At 42.7% G+C, this 16,283-nt stretch overlaps 1 protein-coding gene across 1 annotated transcript; it reads right to left on the reverse strand.

Annotated features, from left to right (window-relative positions):
- Window positions 1-12,174: 12,174 nt before the first annotated feature.
- LOC121478179 (tumor protein p63-regulated gene 1-like protein) lies at window positions 12,175-14,981 on the reverse strand. Its single transcript, XM_041733080.1, has 2 exons — window positions 14,040-14,981; window positions 12,175-12,271 (listed from the first exon to the last, which is right to left on the reverse strand). The coding sequence occupies exons 1-2, from the start codon at window positions 14,702-14,704 to the stop codon at window positions 12,175-12,177; spliced, it is 762 nt and encodes a 253-aa protein (XP_041589014.1). The 5' UTR covers window positions 14,705-14,981.
- Between the last annotated feature and the right edge of the window lie 1,302 nt (window positions 14,982-16,283).

Below are 16,283 nucleotides of genomic sequence, written 5' to 3' on the forward strand. Positions count from 1 at the left end.
CTGAATTGGCTTTCTGACATTGAATTGTAATCAAATTTTGTAACTCTGTGGGAGAGACGACTGTTTCTGATTCTTTCTTTTGAGGTGAGGTTTTCCTTCTAGTCATTTTGCTCAGTGCAGAGTGGCCAAAAACAAGTTGTATTGGGAAAAGGAGAAAAAAGAAAAGAAGAAGAAGGAAAAAAAGTGGGGGAAGCAAACAGAAAACAAAAAACAAGGGGCAGTATCCTCTGATTCTATATACTGTAAATCCCTTGACTTCCCCTGGTACTTTCCAGTGCTGCTTGGTCAATAACTTGCTTTTCCCCTGTCCGTCTAGCTGGTCTTCTGGGAGAGGGGCCTGCTGTGCTGATTCTCAGGTGTGAGTACCTGGGGGAGCTGCTCAGCCCCCTGCCTGGTGCATGGCTCAGTGGGAGTTATCATGTGAGGCCACTGTGAGGCTCAGTGGGGTTGTTTATCCTGTGAGGCCCCAGGAGGAACAACAGTGGCGGAGACCAGCTCTTAGCCCTGGAGTCATCTCTCACAGTAACCACCACAGCTCTCAGTCCCAGGGGCCTGGATGCTCTGGGGCCGGGGCGCCAGGCAGCAGGAGCATCCTCGCTGTTCTGTGCCCTCCTGGCCTCTGCCTGTCCCGGGGGGGAGCGCCAGATCCTGGGCTGTGTCCCCCGGCGACCTGGGCTCCGGGGCCTACACTGCTTGAATCGCGCTCCAGGCCTGCGCAGCTTCTTCCGCGCGCAGCGCCGCCTCCGAGCTGCTCCCAGGCCCAGCCAGGTAGCACTGCAGCCCTTTAGGGAGCTCAGCCACGGTGTGTGGCGTGCTCTCCCCGGGGCACAGGTGCTCTGTTACTGTCCCTGGGAGCCTGAGGGCATCCCCTCCCCTCCTGGGATCCTGCTCCAACTCCCTGCAAGTGCCTTTCCCTCCAGGAAGATTGGTGAAGCTCCTGCTTCTCCAGGCTGGGGCTTTCCTGTCCTGGGGGCACTCCCCACGTGGCCTTAGCCCGGCTCCTCACGGGGCCCCTCCCCCTTGGATTTCTTTTGTTTATTTATTTTTCCCATCTTCCTACCTTGATAGAAGTGCGAACTCTTCCCACTGTAGCATTCTAGCTGTTCTCTCTTTAAATCTCAAGCCGAATTCATAGGTTTTCAGGATGATTTGAAAGTTATCTAGGTAATTTGGTGGGGACAGGTGACTTGGGGACTCTACTCTTCCGCCATCTTTCCTATCTCCAAGATGTCTGAACTAGACTTTATTTTATTTTTTAAACGATTTTATTTATTCATTCATGAGAGACACACACAGAGAGAGAGAGAGAGGCAGAGACACAGGCAGAGGGAGAAGCAGGCTCCATGCAGGGAGCCCTTGTGGGACTTGATCCCGGGACCCCAGGATCACCCCGATGGAAGGCAGTCACTAAACTGCTGAGTCACCGGGGCCTCCCTGAACTAGATTTTAAAACAATGATTATAAACTAGCTGGGCTTGAAACACTAGAGAATCCTTTACTGGAGAAATTAACTAAAATCTAATCCGGCTGAAATTTAAAATGCTATTATTGAGATGTGGTAAAAATAGAGGCTCTAACAAGGATAAATGAGGCAGAAGAGAGATTCAGTGATACAGAAGACAAAATGTTGGAAAATAAGGAAGCTAAAAAGAAGAGAGAAAGACTACCAGGTCATAAAGGGAGACTCTGAGAAATCAGTGATTACATAAAGCAAAATAAAATATGGATTATGGAGGTTTCAGAAGATGAAAGGGGAGGGTAGAAGGTTTATTTGAACAAATTATAGCGGAGAACTTCCCTAACCTGGAGAAGGAAGCAGGCTATTCAAGTCTAGGTGGTATAGAGAACCTCCCTAAAAATGAGTAAAAATACATCAACATTTCAACATATAATAGTGAAGTGTGCAAATTTCAGAGAGAAAGAGAAAATTCTTTTTTTTTTTTTTTTGAGAAAGAGAAAATTCTAAAAGCTGCTAGAAGAGTAGAAACAAGACTGGCAACAGACCTGACCACAGAGACCTGGCAGGCCAGAAATGACTGGCACAATATAGTCAATGTGCTAAATGGGAAAAATTTGTAGCCAAGAATATTTTATCCAGCAAAGCTGCCATTCAGAATAGAAGGAAAGAAGAAGAAGGAAAGAAGAGTTTCCAAAACAAACAAAAACTAAAGGAATTCATGAACACTAAGCCAGCCTGGCAAACACTAAAGAAGATGCTTCAAGTGAAGAGAGAGGTGAAAAGTAACAAAGACCAGAGAGGAACAGAGGCAATTTACAAGAAGGGTGACTTTACAGGTAATACAATGCACTAAATTCATATCTTTCAATAATTCCTCTGAAGATAAATGGACAAAATGCTCCAATCAAAAGATGTAGGGCAAGAGATTGGATAAAAAGAATGAGATCCATTAATATGCTGTGTACAAAAGACTCATTTTAGACCTAAAGACACCTCCAGATTGAAAGTGAGGGAGTGGAGAACCATTTATCATACTAATGAACATTAAAACAAAGCTGAAGTAACCATCCTTATATCAAACTAGATTTTAAACCCAAGACTGTAGTAAGAGATGAAGAAATATGTTGCATCATAATAAAAGGGTCTATCCAAAAGAAGATCGAACAATTATAAATACTTATGCCCCCAAATTGGGTGCAGCCAAATATATAAACCAATTAATATCAAAATTAAAGAAACACATTGATAGTAATACAATAATATCAGGGTAGTTTAACACCCCACTCACAGCAATTGATAGATTGTGTAAGCAGAAGATCAAGGAAACTAGGGCTTTGTATGACACACTGGGCCAGAAAGACTTAGATATATTTAGAGCATTTCATCCCAAAGCAACAGAATATACATTCTTCTCAAGTGCACATGGAATATTCTCCAGAGTAGATCACTTATTGGGTCACAAATCAGGTCTCAACTAGTACCAAAAGATTGGGATTATTCCTTGCATATTTTCAGACCACAGTGCTTTAAAACTTGTTATCACTCAGAAGAGAAAATTTGAAAGGAATACAAATATGTAGAGGTTAAAGAGAATCCTACTAAAGAATGAATGGATCAGCCAGGAAATTAAAGAAGAATTTTAAAATACATGAAAACAAATGAAAATGAAAACAGGTACTTCAGCACCTTTTGGGATGCAGCAAAGGTGGTCCTCAGAGCAAAGTATATAGTAATACAGGCCTTTCTCAAGAAACAAGAAAAGTCTCAGATGCACAAGCTAATTTCACATGTAAAGGAGCTGGAAAAAGAACAGCAAATAAAGCCTAAACCCAGCAGGAGAAGAGAAATAATAGAAAACAAAAGAACAGTAGAACAGATCTATGAAACTAGGACCTGGTTCTTTGAAAGAATTAATAAGATAAAAAAAAACCCTACTTGGACTTCTCTAAAAGCAGAGAGGACCCAAATAAATAAATCATGAATGAAAGAGGAGAAATCATAACCACCACCAAGGAAATATAAACAATTATCAGAACATATATTATAGGCAACTATATGCCATCAAATTAGGCAATCTGGAAGAAATGGATGCATTCCCAGAGACATAAATCGAAGAAATAGAAGCCTTGAAAAGACCCAAACCAGCAAAGAAACTGCAGCAATAAAAAATCTCCCAAAAACAAGAGTCCAGGAACAGCTGGCCTCCCAATGGAATTCTACTAAACATTTAAGAATTAATACTTACCTTCTGAATCTGTTTCAAGAATAGAAATGGAAGGAAAACTTCCAAACTCACTATGAGACTAGCATTACCTTGATTTCAAAGCCAGACAATTCTGTATGTTGGCAAATTGAATTCTGTATGTTGGCAAATTGAATTCTGTATGTTGGCAAATTGAACACCAATAAAAAAATAAATTTATTATTAAAAAAAATAATAATAAAATAAAATAAAATTCCAAAAAAAAAAAAAAAACAGAAAACAAAAAACAAAGCCAGACAAAGACCCCATCAAAAAGGAGAATTATAGACTAATATACCTGGTGAACACAGATGCAGAAATTCTCACCAAGATACTAGTCAGTAAGATCGAACAGCACATTAAGAGGATTATATACCATGATCAAGTGGGATTTATTCCTGGGCTGCAGTGGTGGTTCAACATCTGCATTCAATCAATATGATACACCACATTAATAAAAGAAAGGACAAGAACCATATTATCTTCTCAATAGATGCAGAAAAAGCATTTGAAAAAACACAGCATCCTTTTTTGATTAAAACTCCACAGTGTCGGGACATAAGGATCATACCTCAGTATCATAAAAGCCATATATGAAAAACCCACAGCAGGCAGCCCCGGTAGCGCAACGGTTTAGCGCCGCCTGCAGCCCAGGGTGTGATCCTGGAGACCCAGGATCGAGTTCCACATCGGGCTTCCGGCATGGAGCCTGCTTCTCCCTCTGCCTGTGTCTCTGCCTCTCTCCTCGCTCTCTCTGAATGAATAAATAAATAAATCTTTTAAAAAAAAATGAAAAGAAAAGAAAAACCCACAGCAAATATCCTCAACAGGAGAAAACCAAGAAATTTTCCCTGAAGGTCAGGAACAAAGCAGGGATGTCCATTATCACCACTGTTATTCAACATAGTACTGGAAGCCTTAGCCTCAGCAATCAGACAAGAAAAGGAAATAAAAGACATCCAAATCTGCACAGAAGTGAAACTCTCACTCGTCACAGATAACATGATACTCTATGTTGAAAACCCAAGAGATTACCCAAAAATTGCTAGAACTCATAAAGCAAGTCAGCAAAGTGGCAGGATATAAAATAAATGCAGAAATCAGTGGCATTTCTATACACTGAGACAGAAGAAAGAGAAATTAAGGAATGATCTCATTTACAATTGCATCAAAAACCTTACAATACCTAGGAGTAAAGTTAACCAAACAGGTAAAGGATCTATACTCTGAAAACTGTAGAACATTTATGAAAGAAAATGAGGAAGATTCAAAGAAACGGGAAAATACTCTATGTTCATGGATTGGAAGAACAATTATTGTTAAAATATCTGTGCTACCTAGAGCAATCTTAACATTCAATGTACTTCCAGCAAAATACCATCAACAGGTTCATCTGAGTGGCTCAAACAACTGCTTTCAGCTCAGGTCATGATCCCATGGTCCTGGAATCCAGCCCCAGAGAGTCTGCTTCTCCTTCTCCCTCTGCCCCTCCCCTGGCTCATGCTCTCTTTCACACACTCTCTCTAAAATAAATAAAATCTTTTTTAAAATACCATCAACAGGGATCCCTGGGTGGAGCAGCGGTTTGGCGCCTGCCTTTGGCCCAGGGCGCGATCCTGGAGACCCGGGATCGAATCCCGCATCGGGCTCCCGGTGCATGGAGCCTGTTTCTCTGCCTGTGTCTCTGCCTCTCTCTCTCTTTGTGTGACTATCATAAATAAATAAAAATTTTAAAAAAAAACTACTTTATAAAATACCATCAACATTTTTCACAGAGCTATTACAAATAATCCTAAGATTTAGATGGAACCAGAGAAGACCCTGAATAGCCAAAGGAATGTTGAAAAGGAAAACCAAAGCTGAGGGCATCACAATGCCAGATTTCAAGCAGTATTACAGAGCTATAATCATCAGACAGTGTGGTACTGGCACAAAAACAGACACATAGGTCAATGGAGCAGAGTAGAGAACCCAGAAATGGGCCCTCAACTCTATGGTCAACTAATATTCGACAGAGCAGGAAAAAATATGCACTGGGAAAAGGACGGTCTATTCAACAAATGATGTTGGGCAAATTGGACAGTCACGTTCAAAAGAATGAAACTAAACCATTCTCTTACACCAGAGACAAAGATACACTCAAAATGGATGAGATACCTAAATGTGAGACAGGAATCCATCAAAATCCTGGAGGAGAATACAGGCAACAACCTCTGTGACCTTGGCCACAGCAACTTGTTGCTAGACATGTCTCCAGAGGCAAGGGAAACAAGAGCAAAAATGAGCCACTGGGATTTCATCAAGATAAAAAGCTTCTGCACAGCAAAGGAAACTATCAGCAAAACTAAAAGACAACCTACAGAGTGGGAGAAGGTATTTGCAAATGACACATCAGATAAGGGGCTAGTATCTGTAGCCAAAATCTATAAATCTATAAAGAACTTCTCAAACTCAACACCCAGAAAACAAATAATCCAGTCAAGAAATGGGCAGAAGACATGAACAAACATTTCTCCAAAGGAGACCTGCATATGGCCAACAAACACATGAGAAAATGCTCCACATCACTTGCCATCAGGGAAATACAAATCAAAACCACAGTGAGATACCACCTCACACCAGTGAGAATGGCAAACATTAACAACTCTGGAAACAACAAATGTTAGTGACAATTCAGAAAAAGGGGAACCCTTTTGCACTATTGATGGAAATTCAAACTCTGGAAAAGCCACTCTGGTACAGCCATTCTGGAAAACAATGTGGAGGTTCCTTGAAGAGTTAAAAATAGAGCTACCCTATAACCCAGCAATTGCACTACTGGGTATTTACCCAGAGGATACAAACATAGTGATTTGAAGGGACACCTGCACTCTAATGTTTATAGCACAATAGGCAAAATATGGAAAGAGCCCAGATGTCCATTGACAGATGAATAGATAACAAAGTAGTGGTATATATATATATATATATATATATAATAGAATATTATCCAGCTTTCAAAAATAAGGAAATTTTATCATTTGCAACAACATGGATGGAACTGGAGGTTATTATGCTAAGTGTAATAAGTCAGCCAGAGAAAGACAATTATCATATGATCTCACTCATAAGTGGAATTTAAGAAACAAAATAGAGGATCATAGGAGAAGGGAGGGAAAAATAAAATAAGACAAAATCAGAGAGGGAGGTAAACCAGGCTCTTAACTATAGGGAGCAAACTGAGGGTGGCTGGAGGGGAGGTGAGAAGGGGGTATGGGGTACCTGGGATATATGGCATTAAGGAGGGCATGTGATATGATGACCACTGGGTGTTATATGTAACTGACAAATAACTAAATTGTACCCATGAAACTAATAATGCAGTATATGCTGTGTTTAAAAACAAAAAAAAAAAGAAGAAGAAGAAGAAGAAAAAGACCATCCCAGGGGATCCCTGGATAGCTCAGTGGTTTAGCACCTGCCTTTGGCTCAGGGAGTGGTCCTGGAGTCCCGGGATCGAGTCCCACATCAGGCTCCCTGCATGGAGCCTGCTTCTCCCTCTGCCTGTGTCTCTGCCTCTCTCTCTCTCTCTCTCTGTGTGTCTCTCAAGAATAAATAAATATTTTTTTAAAAGACCATCCTGTGAAGTTTTCATTTCAGATATTGTTCTTTTCATTTCTTGGATTTCCACTTTGTTCTTTAATTCTTTCCACTTCTCTGTGTATAGCTTACATCTTTTTACTCATTATAGGCTTTTCCATATATCCTTGGGCATGTTTATAAATACTTTCACTGCCCCTTATCTGCTAATTCCAACATCTTGACTCTTTTGGCTGTTTTTTTCTTAATTATGGGTTATACTGTTCCTCTTTTACATACCGCATAATTTTTTATCCTATGCTGGACATTTTGTGTGATATATCACAAGGAGTCTGGATTATGTTGTCATCCTTTAAAATATGTTGTTCTGGCCTCCTGTTAAATGACTGATAAATCCTTTTGATCTCTTCAGGTTTGGTTTTATTCTTGATTAAGACAGGCTTATGTGTTTTCATCCCGACAGCATGGCCTTTTCTCAGTGTGGTCCATATTGCTAAGGTGTGGCATTTCTGGACATCAGCTAAATGCCTTGGGTCCTCAGAGAGGTCTCTCTTCTTTTTAATTTTTTTAAAGATTTTATTTATTCATGAGAGAGAGAGAGAAAGAGAGAGGCAGAGACACAGGCAGAGGGAGAAGCAGGCTCCATGCAGGGAGCCCCACGTGAGATTCGATCCCGGGTCTCCAGGATCACACCCTGGGCTGAAGGTGGTGCTAAACCGCTGAGCCACCGGGACTGCCCTTCTTTTTTTTTTTTTTTTTTCTCTCTCTCTCTCTCTCTCTTCTTTATCTGAATTGGACTTTTGCTTCCCCAACATGACTCTTGATAGCTGAGGCTAGCTCTCAGCACTACAGCAGGCACTCCCCACTAATTCTGTGTTTTGAAAGAAACGTTGGAACATATTCTTTGACAGCATTTGTCTATACAATATCTTTGAGAATATTTCTCCTTTCTGGAGCCTGTATTATTATGTACAGTGAAATTACACTAGAGAAGAATGTTTGGTTGCTAGTGAGTTGCAGGCAATAGAGTTTAGTTTTCAATGTGAATGATTCTAACAAAACTGGAGGTACAAAATGAGACTTCTCTGTAAGCCTTATAAGATACCACAAAAAAAAATCACTGAATATCTTGGAGGAGTGGAGCAGCTTGGCTCAAACTCAATTTAATTTAGTTTAGTTTTTTTTTTTTAATCTTATATGAGGTAGTTGAATTGTGATTCAGTAACTTTTTTTCTTTTTTAATTGTTTTGCTTTGTTTTGTTAGAGACAGGAAAGCTGTTTAAAGCAGTGATAATTGATAGTTGAGACTGAGGTTGGGGCACCTGAATGGCTCAGTCAGGACAGCCTGCAACTCTTGATCCCCAGGTTGTGAGTTTGAAACCCATAACTAGGTTCAAGACACAATCTTAAAAAAAAAAAAAAAAAGACTGGGGTGCCTCAGTGGGTCAGTAGGTCACAGTCTGCCTTAGGCTTAGAACTGGATCCTAGAACCCTAAGATCAAGCCCTACATCAGGCTCCCTGCTCAGTGGGGAACCTGCTCCTCTCCCTGCTTGTGCTTTCGCGCGCTCTCTCTCAAATAAAAAAGAAAATCTGAAAAAAAAAAAAAGGGAAAAAAAAAGACTGAGGTTAAGAGCCTCATACAGACACTTTAAGTTTTATGTAGCTGATTTGTTTAGTTCAACTAGGAAATGTAACAGTACTCATTAGGTAAATATAGATTTAATACAATTTTATTTAAAATATTAGAATATGATTTGACAAAACACTGCAAAGTAATAGCCCAAGACAAGATTACTAAGAATTATTCTGAGGGAAGCTCCAGGAGTAGGAGGAGCAGCAGCAGCCATGCACCCCACATCACAGAGTCTCTGGGTATCCTCATGCACCTGGTCTGCACCAGTGGGCACATACTTGCCACCATCCTCAAGAGGAAGGGCAGCCTGGCAGAGGGGCAGCTAAGGAACAGCCCAAGAGATCAGCGTGCTTGTTGGCCAAACCTGCTCCTATATAAGAGTGGAAATGATGCCAAAAAGGTAGCAGGAAAAGATAAAACTTCAGACAACAAAAAGTACAAAGAAGATTTACCTGGCAGAAAATGGAGAAACTAAAAACAAGGAGTCCAGCTCCTGGTGAACAGAAAGAAGACTGGTCTGATTAATATCCTATACCTGGTCTTTCAACAGTCCCTGTCTCTTTTCTTGTATAATCCAGAGGAATATTTTTATCAACTATCTTGTAAATGCAAGTTTTTTAGTAGAAGTGTGTTAAGAAGAAGGGAATCTGACTTCATCCCATTTTTTAAAGATTTATTTATTTATTTATGATAGACATAGAGAGAGAGAGAGGCAGAGACACAGGAGGAGGGAGGGAGAAGCAGGCACCATGCCGGGAGCCGGATGTAGGATTCGATCCCGGGACTCCAGGATCGCACCCTGGGCCAAAGGCAGGCAATAAACCGCTGAGCCACCCAGGGATCCCTTCATCCCATTTTTTAAAGTGTAAATGCTTTTTTTAAAGTGGTGAAATCATTTCTGGTTGTTTATTTTTTAGTAAAACTAGAAAATAGTGGGAAATTGATTTGGGGAAGCTTTCATTGTCTTGGGTGTTAGCTTAACATTCCATAGATGGGGTAGTTTTTATATACTATAATACAAAGCACAGTACATGGCAATTTGGAGTCAGTCATGCATTTAATATGTCTTCCATATTTTAAGTTACTCTTATTCCCATATTGTTGTTGGTAGAATTGTTTCCTAGAGAAAAGCATTCCTTGATCTTGGCTCTCCCTGTCAGAGTTTTGTACACTTTGTAACATCTTGGTCGTGGTAATCCAATTTTCCTAGTAACTTTGCTAATGTGCTGTGCAAGATTGAAAATTTGAGTATGTACTGTATAAGATATTAAAATGTGAATCAGTAGAACTCAACAATGCAATAGCATATCAACATTTGAAGATATTGGTACTTGACATACTGTTAAGGAAACTTTACCTCCATATTCTAAACTGGAAAGGTCACTGGAATAACTTATTTTTATTTATTTTTTTCAACTGTAAATGTCTTTACTACGAGACCAAAAGCAAATGCTCAAGACCCAGGTGGTGTGGAGGCAGCCTTCCAATTTGAGCAGGCTGCTGCATTTGGATCATATCCATACCAACTAACGCTATACCAGAGTTGTAAATAAGGAGGAAGAAACCAGAGCCAGCACTTCCTGTTGATAACAAGTGCTGCCAGTCAAGCCAGCAACCTGAGGACAGGTGGGAGCTCGAGCAGCATGCTGCAGTTCCCATGGACATGCTCTGCAGGCTGCCACAGCTCAGGCATGTTCAGGGCAAGGCAGGCGGCCTCAGGTCTGCATGGGCATGGTGGGATCCCAGCTGAGTGTCAGCAGCATGAGAGACAAGAATTTGACAAGGTCCCTTCCTTAAAAAGCAAACTGAGCAATCCCCATTTTAAATGTGACTATGGCAACCCAAACCTAGAATAGGCATGGGTGTCAAATTGTTGGCAAAGAACTATCAAGGTAACTCTCATATCAATGAATTGTCTACACACGACTTCCTGTGAAATTCTGGGCCCGGGAAAGATGCCATAGGTATGAACACAATATAATTTTAGGAAAAGTAGGACTTTAGGTCAAACATATTTACACAAAGCCACTGTTCACTAAGGAGCCAACAAGGCAGACTGGTTTAAGTTCAATAGTCTGCTGGCTTGTTTTGCATTAAGCTTTAAAAAATGGATTACATTTCAAAATACAAACTTTGACACCAAGTAGAAAGGTATTTGCACCTATGGGCACCGGGTCTCAAAACTTCCGCTGGGTATAGGCATCTGCACAATTGAAGTGCTAGCAGGGAGATTCCAGTGGGAGCACACGTTTATTAACATGATAGAGGGCTGGGGAAGGGCCAAGAGAGGCACACGGAGACGCTCCAGGAAAGACACGGAAATAAGTTCTAGAAGATGGAATACCGGCCACGCAGGAACAGCTAGACTCACTTTGCTCTTTGTCTGTAGCTCCGATTACTCGATGTTCAAGATTCAGCTAAAGTATAGAATCCGAGGCGGGGCCAGATGGCGGAAGAGTAGGGTCCCCAAGTCCCCTGTCCCCACCAAATTACCTAGATAACTTTCAAATTATCCTGAAAACCTACGAATTCAGCTTGAGATGAAAAGAGAGAACAGCTGGAATGCTACAGTGAGAAGAGTTCGCACTTCTATCAAGGTAGGAAGACGGGGAAAAAGAAAGAAACAAACAAAAGGCCTCCAAGGGGGAGGGACCCCGCGAGGAGCCGGGCTGAGGCCGGGACGAGTGTCCCCAGGACAGGAGAGCCCCGTCCCGGAGAAGCAGGAGCTGCACCAACCTTCCCGGGTGGAAAGGGGCTCGCAGGGAGTTAGAGCAGGACCCAGGAGGGCGGGGATGCCCTCGGGCTCCCTGGGACACTAACAGACACCTGCACCCGGGGAGAGTGCGCCGAGCTCCCTAAGGGCTGCAGCGCGCACGGCGGGACCCGGAGCCGCTCGGAGGGGCTCGGGCGGCGGCTCCGTGGAGGGGGCTGCGGGGCGGGAGCGCGAATCCAACAGCGCAGGCCCCGGAGCACAGGGCGCTGGGACACAGCCCAGGATCCAGCCTCCCCCCGGGACAGGCAGAGGCCGGGAGGGCCCAGGACAGCAAGGACGCTCTTGCCCCAAGCTGAGCAGATCAGCGGCCCCGCCCTGGAGCCTCCAGGCCCTGCAGACGGAGAGCTCTTTAGTTACTGCGGGGGCTGAATCCAGGGCTCCAGGGATGGCCGCCACCACTGTGGTTGTTCCTCCTGGGGCCTCACGGGGTAAACAACCCCCACTGAGCCTCACAGTGGCCTCACCGGATAAACAGGATAAACAACTTTCACAGAGCCCTGCACCAGGCAGGAGACTGAACAGCTCCACCAAGTGCTGACACCTGAGAATCAGCACAGCAGCGGGCCCCTCTCCCAGGAGACCAGCTAGATAGACAGGGGAAAAACATTATTGACCAAGCAGCACTGGAAAGTTCCAGGGAAAGTGGAGGGATTTACAGTATACAGAATCAGAGGATACTCCCCCTTGTTTTTTGTTTTCTGTTTGCTTCCCGCCCCATTTTTTTCCTTTTCTTTTTTTTCCTTCTTTTTTTTTCTTTTCTTCTTTTTCTTTTCTTCTTTCTCTACTCTCTTTTTCTCCTTTTCACAATACAACTTGTTTTTGGCCACTCTGCACTGAGCAAAATGACTAGAAGGAAAACCTCACCTCAAAAGAAAGAATCAGAAACAGTCCTCTCTCCCACAGAGTTACAAAATTTGGAATACAATTCAATGTCAGAAAGCCAATTCAGTAGCACAATTATAAAGCTACTAGTGGCTCTAGAAAAAAGCATAAAGGACTCAAGAGACTTCATGACTGCAGAATTTAGATCTAATCATGCAGAAATTAAAACTCAATTAAATGAGATGCAATCCAAACTAGAGGTCCTAATGAAAAGGGTTAAAGAGGTAAAAGAACGAGTTAGTGACATAGAAGATAAATTGATGGCAAAGAGGGAAATTGAGGAAAAAAGAGATAAACAAAGTATCATGAGGATACATTAAGGGAAATAAATGACAGCCTCAGAAGGAAAAATCTACGTTTGATTGGGGTTCGAGGGCCCCGAAAGGGACAGAGGTCCAGAATATGTATTTGAACAAATCATAGCTGAAAACTTTCCTAATCTGGGAAGGGAAACAGGCACTCAGATCCAGGAGATAGAGAGATCCCCCCTCTAAAATCAAGAAAAACCACTCAACACCTCGACATTTAATAGTGAAGCTTGCAAATTCCAAAGATAAAGAGAAGATCCTTAAAGCAACAAGAGACAAGAAATCTCTAACTTATATGGGGAGAAAGATTAACAGCAGACCTCTCCACAGAGACCTGGCAACCCAGAAAGTGCTGGCAGGATATATTCAGGGTCCTAAATGAGAAGAACATGCAACCAAGAATACTTTATCCAGCAAGGATCTCATTCAGAATAGAAGGACGAATAAAGAGCTTCCAAGATAGTCAGAAATTGAAAGAATATGTGACCACGAATCCAGCTCTGCAAGAAATATTCAGGGGGATTCTGTAATAGAAAGAGGAAGTCCAAGGGAACAATCCACAAAAACAGGGACTGAATAGGTATCATGATGACACTAAACTCATATCTTTCAATAGTAACTCTGAACATGAATGTGCTTAATTACCCCATCAAAAGGTGCAGGGTTTCAGAATGGATAAAAAAGCAGGACTCATCTACTTGCTGTCTACAAGAGACTCACTTTAGATATAAGGACACCTACAGCCTGAAAATAAAAGGTTGGAGAACCATGTACCATTCAAATGGTCCTCAAAAGAAAGCAGGGGTAGCCATCCTTATATCAGTAAAACGAAAGTTTATCGCGAAGACTGTAGTGAGAGATGAAGAGGGACACTATATGATACTTAAAGGATCTATCCAACAACAGGACTTAACAATCATCAATATATATGCCCCAAATGTGGGAGCTGCCAAGTATACCAATCAATTAATAACCAAAGTTAAGACATACTTAGATAATAATACACTTTTAATTGGTGACTTGAATGTAGCGCTTTCTACAATCCACAGGTATCCTAAAAACAACATCTCCAAAGAAACAAGAGCTTTATTTTTTTAATTATTTTTTAAATATTTATTTATTTTATGCAGAGAGAGAGAGACTGAGAGGCAGAGACACAGGCAGAGGGAGAAGCAGGCTCCATGCACCGGGAGCCCGATGTGGGACTCGATCCCGGGTCTCCAGGATCGCGCCCTGGGCCAAAGGCAGGCGCCAAACCACTGCGCCACCCAGGGATCCCCTCCATCTGTTTTTGAATGAAGGGCGGCTCTGTTTGTCCCACTGAATGCGATTCCCAAAACCTTCTTGCTTGTTGAGCGACTTGGGGGGAAACTGGAACTCCCCGCAGGAGATGGTGTCCACCGCGTTGAGGGCTATGCGGACCACCTGCTGGCCCTGCAGGCTGATGAAGTCGTACTTGCAGATGAGCCGCACCTGGTCTGTGATGAATACCAGCCACTCCTCCTCGTTGTTCCAGTGGTCCACCTCGGTCAGCAGCCACACACCCTGGATGTCGCTGTCCTCCACCGGCCGCACCACCATGCCCATCTCCTCCACCACCGGCTCTATGGTGCCCGGCCGGAACACGAGGTACTCCTTGATGCAGGCACGGCGCGTGGTGTGGTGGATGCTGATGCTGAGTGGCCACAGTGTCTGGCGCAGCGGCGTGCCCGTGCCCGGCCACCCTCCGCCCGCGCCCCAGCCGTCCACGCCGACCTCCTCGCCCGCCACCAGCACCGCGGTGGGGCTCGTGCCCACGGAGTCCGCTGAGTCCCGCAGCTGCAGCATGGCCAGGCCGGCCAAAGCCGCCAGACCCCGCCAGAACAGGCCGCAGTGGCCTTCTCCGTCCCTACCACCCCCAGTCCTGCCCCCTGGAATAACTTTTAGAAAAGAATAACAACTACATGATTTTTTAGATTTTTGGTAGATATATTAAGAATTGTGTACAAATTAGGGCACCTGGGTGGTACAGTCAGCTGAGCATCTGACTCTTGGTTTCAGCCCAGGTCATGATCTCAGGATGATGGGATGGAGCCCCAGTTGGGCTCTGTACTCAGCTAGGAGTCTGCTTGAGATTCTGTCTCCCTCTCCCTATCCACCCCCACCCCTGTTGTGTGCTCTCTCTCTCTCTGTCTCTCAAATAAATAATAAAATAAATCTCATAAAAAGAGTCTCTTAAAAAAATAGTGTACAAATTACAATGTTTATACTGATACCCAGAACAGCCAGTAAAAACTCAATTATGGAAAAAAAAATAATTATTTTGAAGGATACCAGCCAGGCTGGTTCAGTTCAGTAGAGCATATGACTCTTGATCTTGGGGTTGTAAGGTTGAGCCCTACATTGGATCTAGAGTTTACTTTAAAAAATATTTTTAAAATTATTTTGAGTGAAATAATAGATTTTTTAAACTACTCCTGCCAGACAAAAAATTTAGGCCTCAGTGGCTTCCTAACTGATCTACTTTTATCAAATGTAGACCACCCCACCTTTACCCCCATGAATCCATCTTCTACATTGCAGCAACTGTGAGTTTTGTGGGGCATTTCGGTGACTTCCCATTGCTATTAAGATAAAACAAAGCAAAACAAAAAGATAAAACTAACTCTTTATAGGGATTACAAGACTTACAGTGTCTGACCCCTGCCTATCTACCTATATACTACCTCCCCCTCCAGATTCACCTCTCATGACATCATGTCTCACTCTCTCAGCTCTGACTAAGTAACATTTTCTTAATCCCTTTTCCCTGTCTCACTCCTTTCTGTCACAGGGACTTTGTCCTTCTGTTCTCTCTGCCTGGAAAGTTCTTCCTTCCTCGTCTTCACCTAGATAACTCTAATCTTATACATATCAAGTATTATTTTCTTGGGGAAGCCTTCTCTGGCCTCATGGTCTGCCACATCCTATTATTTTAAGTATTCATAGTATTTGAACTCACTCAGAGTGTGTTGACTGAGTGTGTACAACTCACTCAGTTGTAGTCCACAAGTTGGTATCAGGCATTTTAAGTTTATTAATTAATAGTATCTTAGTCTCTTCCAGGTAAATGGTCTTTTTTGGATAGCTGTCTTTAGAAGAAAATTATCTTTCAGACTTCCTCCCTTTCTCTAAGATGGCATCTGAGTATTTAGAGGAGCTTAACACATCTTACCCCCTTAACCTTGAGGGAGTGGTAGGTAAACAGGAGGAGCTGAGAGACAGTAGGTCAAAAGATCAAAGCAAGAGGTAAAAGCTTCTATCCCTAAGGAAAGGGAAAGTCTGACCTGTGAAGAGACTGCATTAGGAGTGGCTCTGAAGGAATCTGAAGGTACAGGCCCAGTGTTTCTCCAACCTCTTAGGTAATACCTCTGTTTTTTTCATCACT

The sequence above is a fragment of the Vulpes lagopus genome, chromosome 2 (genome assembly GCF_018345385.1).
Source record: "Vulpes lagopus strain Blue_001 chromosome 2, ASM1834538v1, whole genome shotgun sequence".
Classification (NCBI taxonomy): domain Eukaryota; kingdom Metazoa; phylum Chordata; class Mammalia; order Carnivora; family Canidae; genus Vulpes; species Vulpes lagopus.

Coding starts and splice junctions, on each gene's coding strand:
- LOC121478179 (XM_041733080.1), bottom strand. CDS start 14,704: ATGCTGCAGCTGCGGGACTCAGCGGACTCCGTGGGCACGAGCCCCACC. Junction 12,272..14,039: donor TGGAGCCTGCTTCTCCCTCT/GCCTGTGTCTCT, acceptor CTGTCTATCTAG/CTGGTCTCCTGGGAGAGGGG.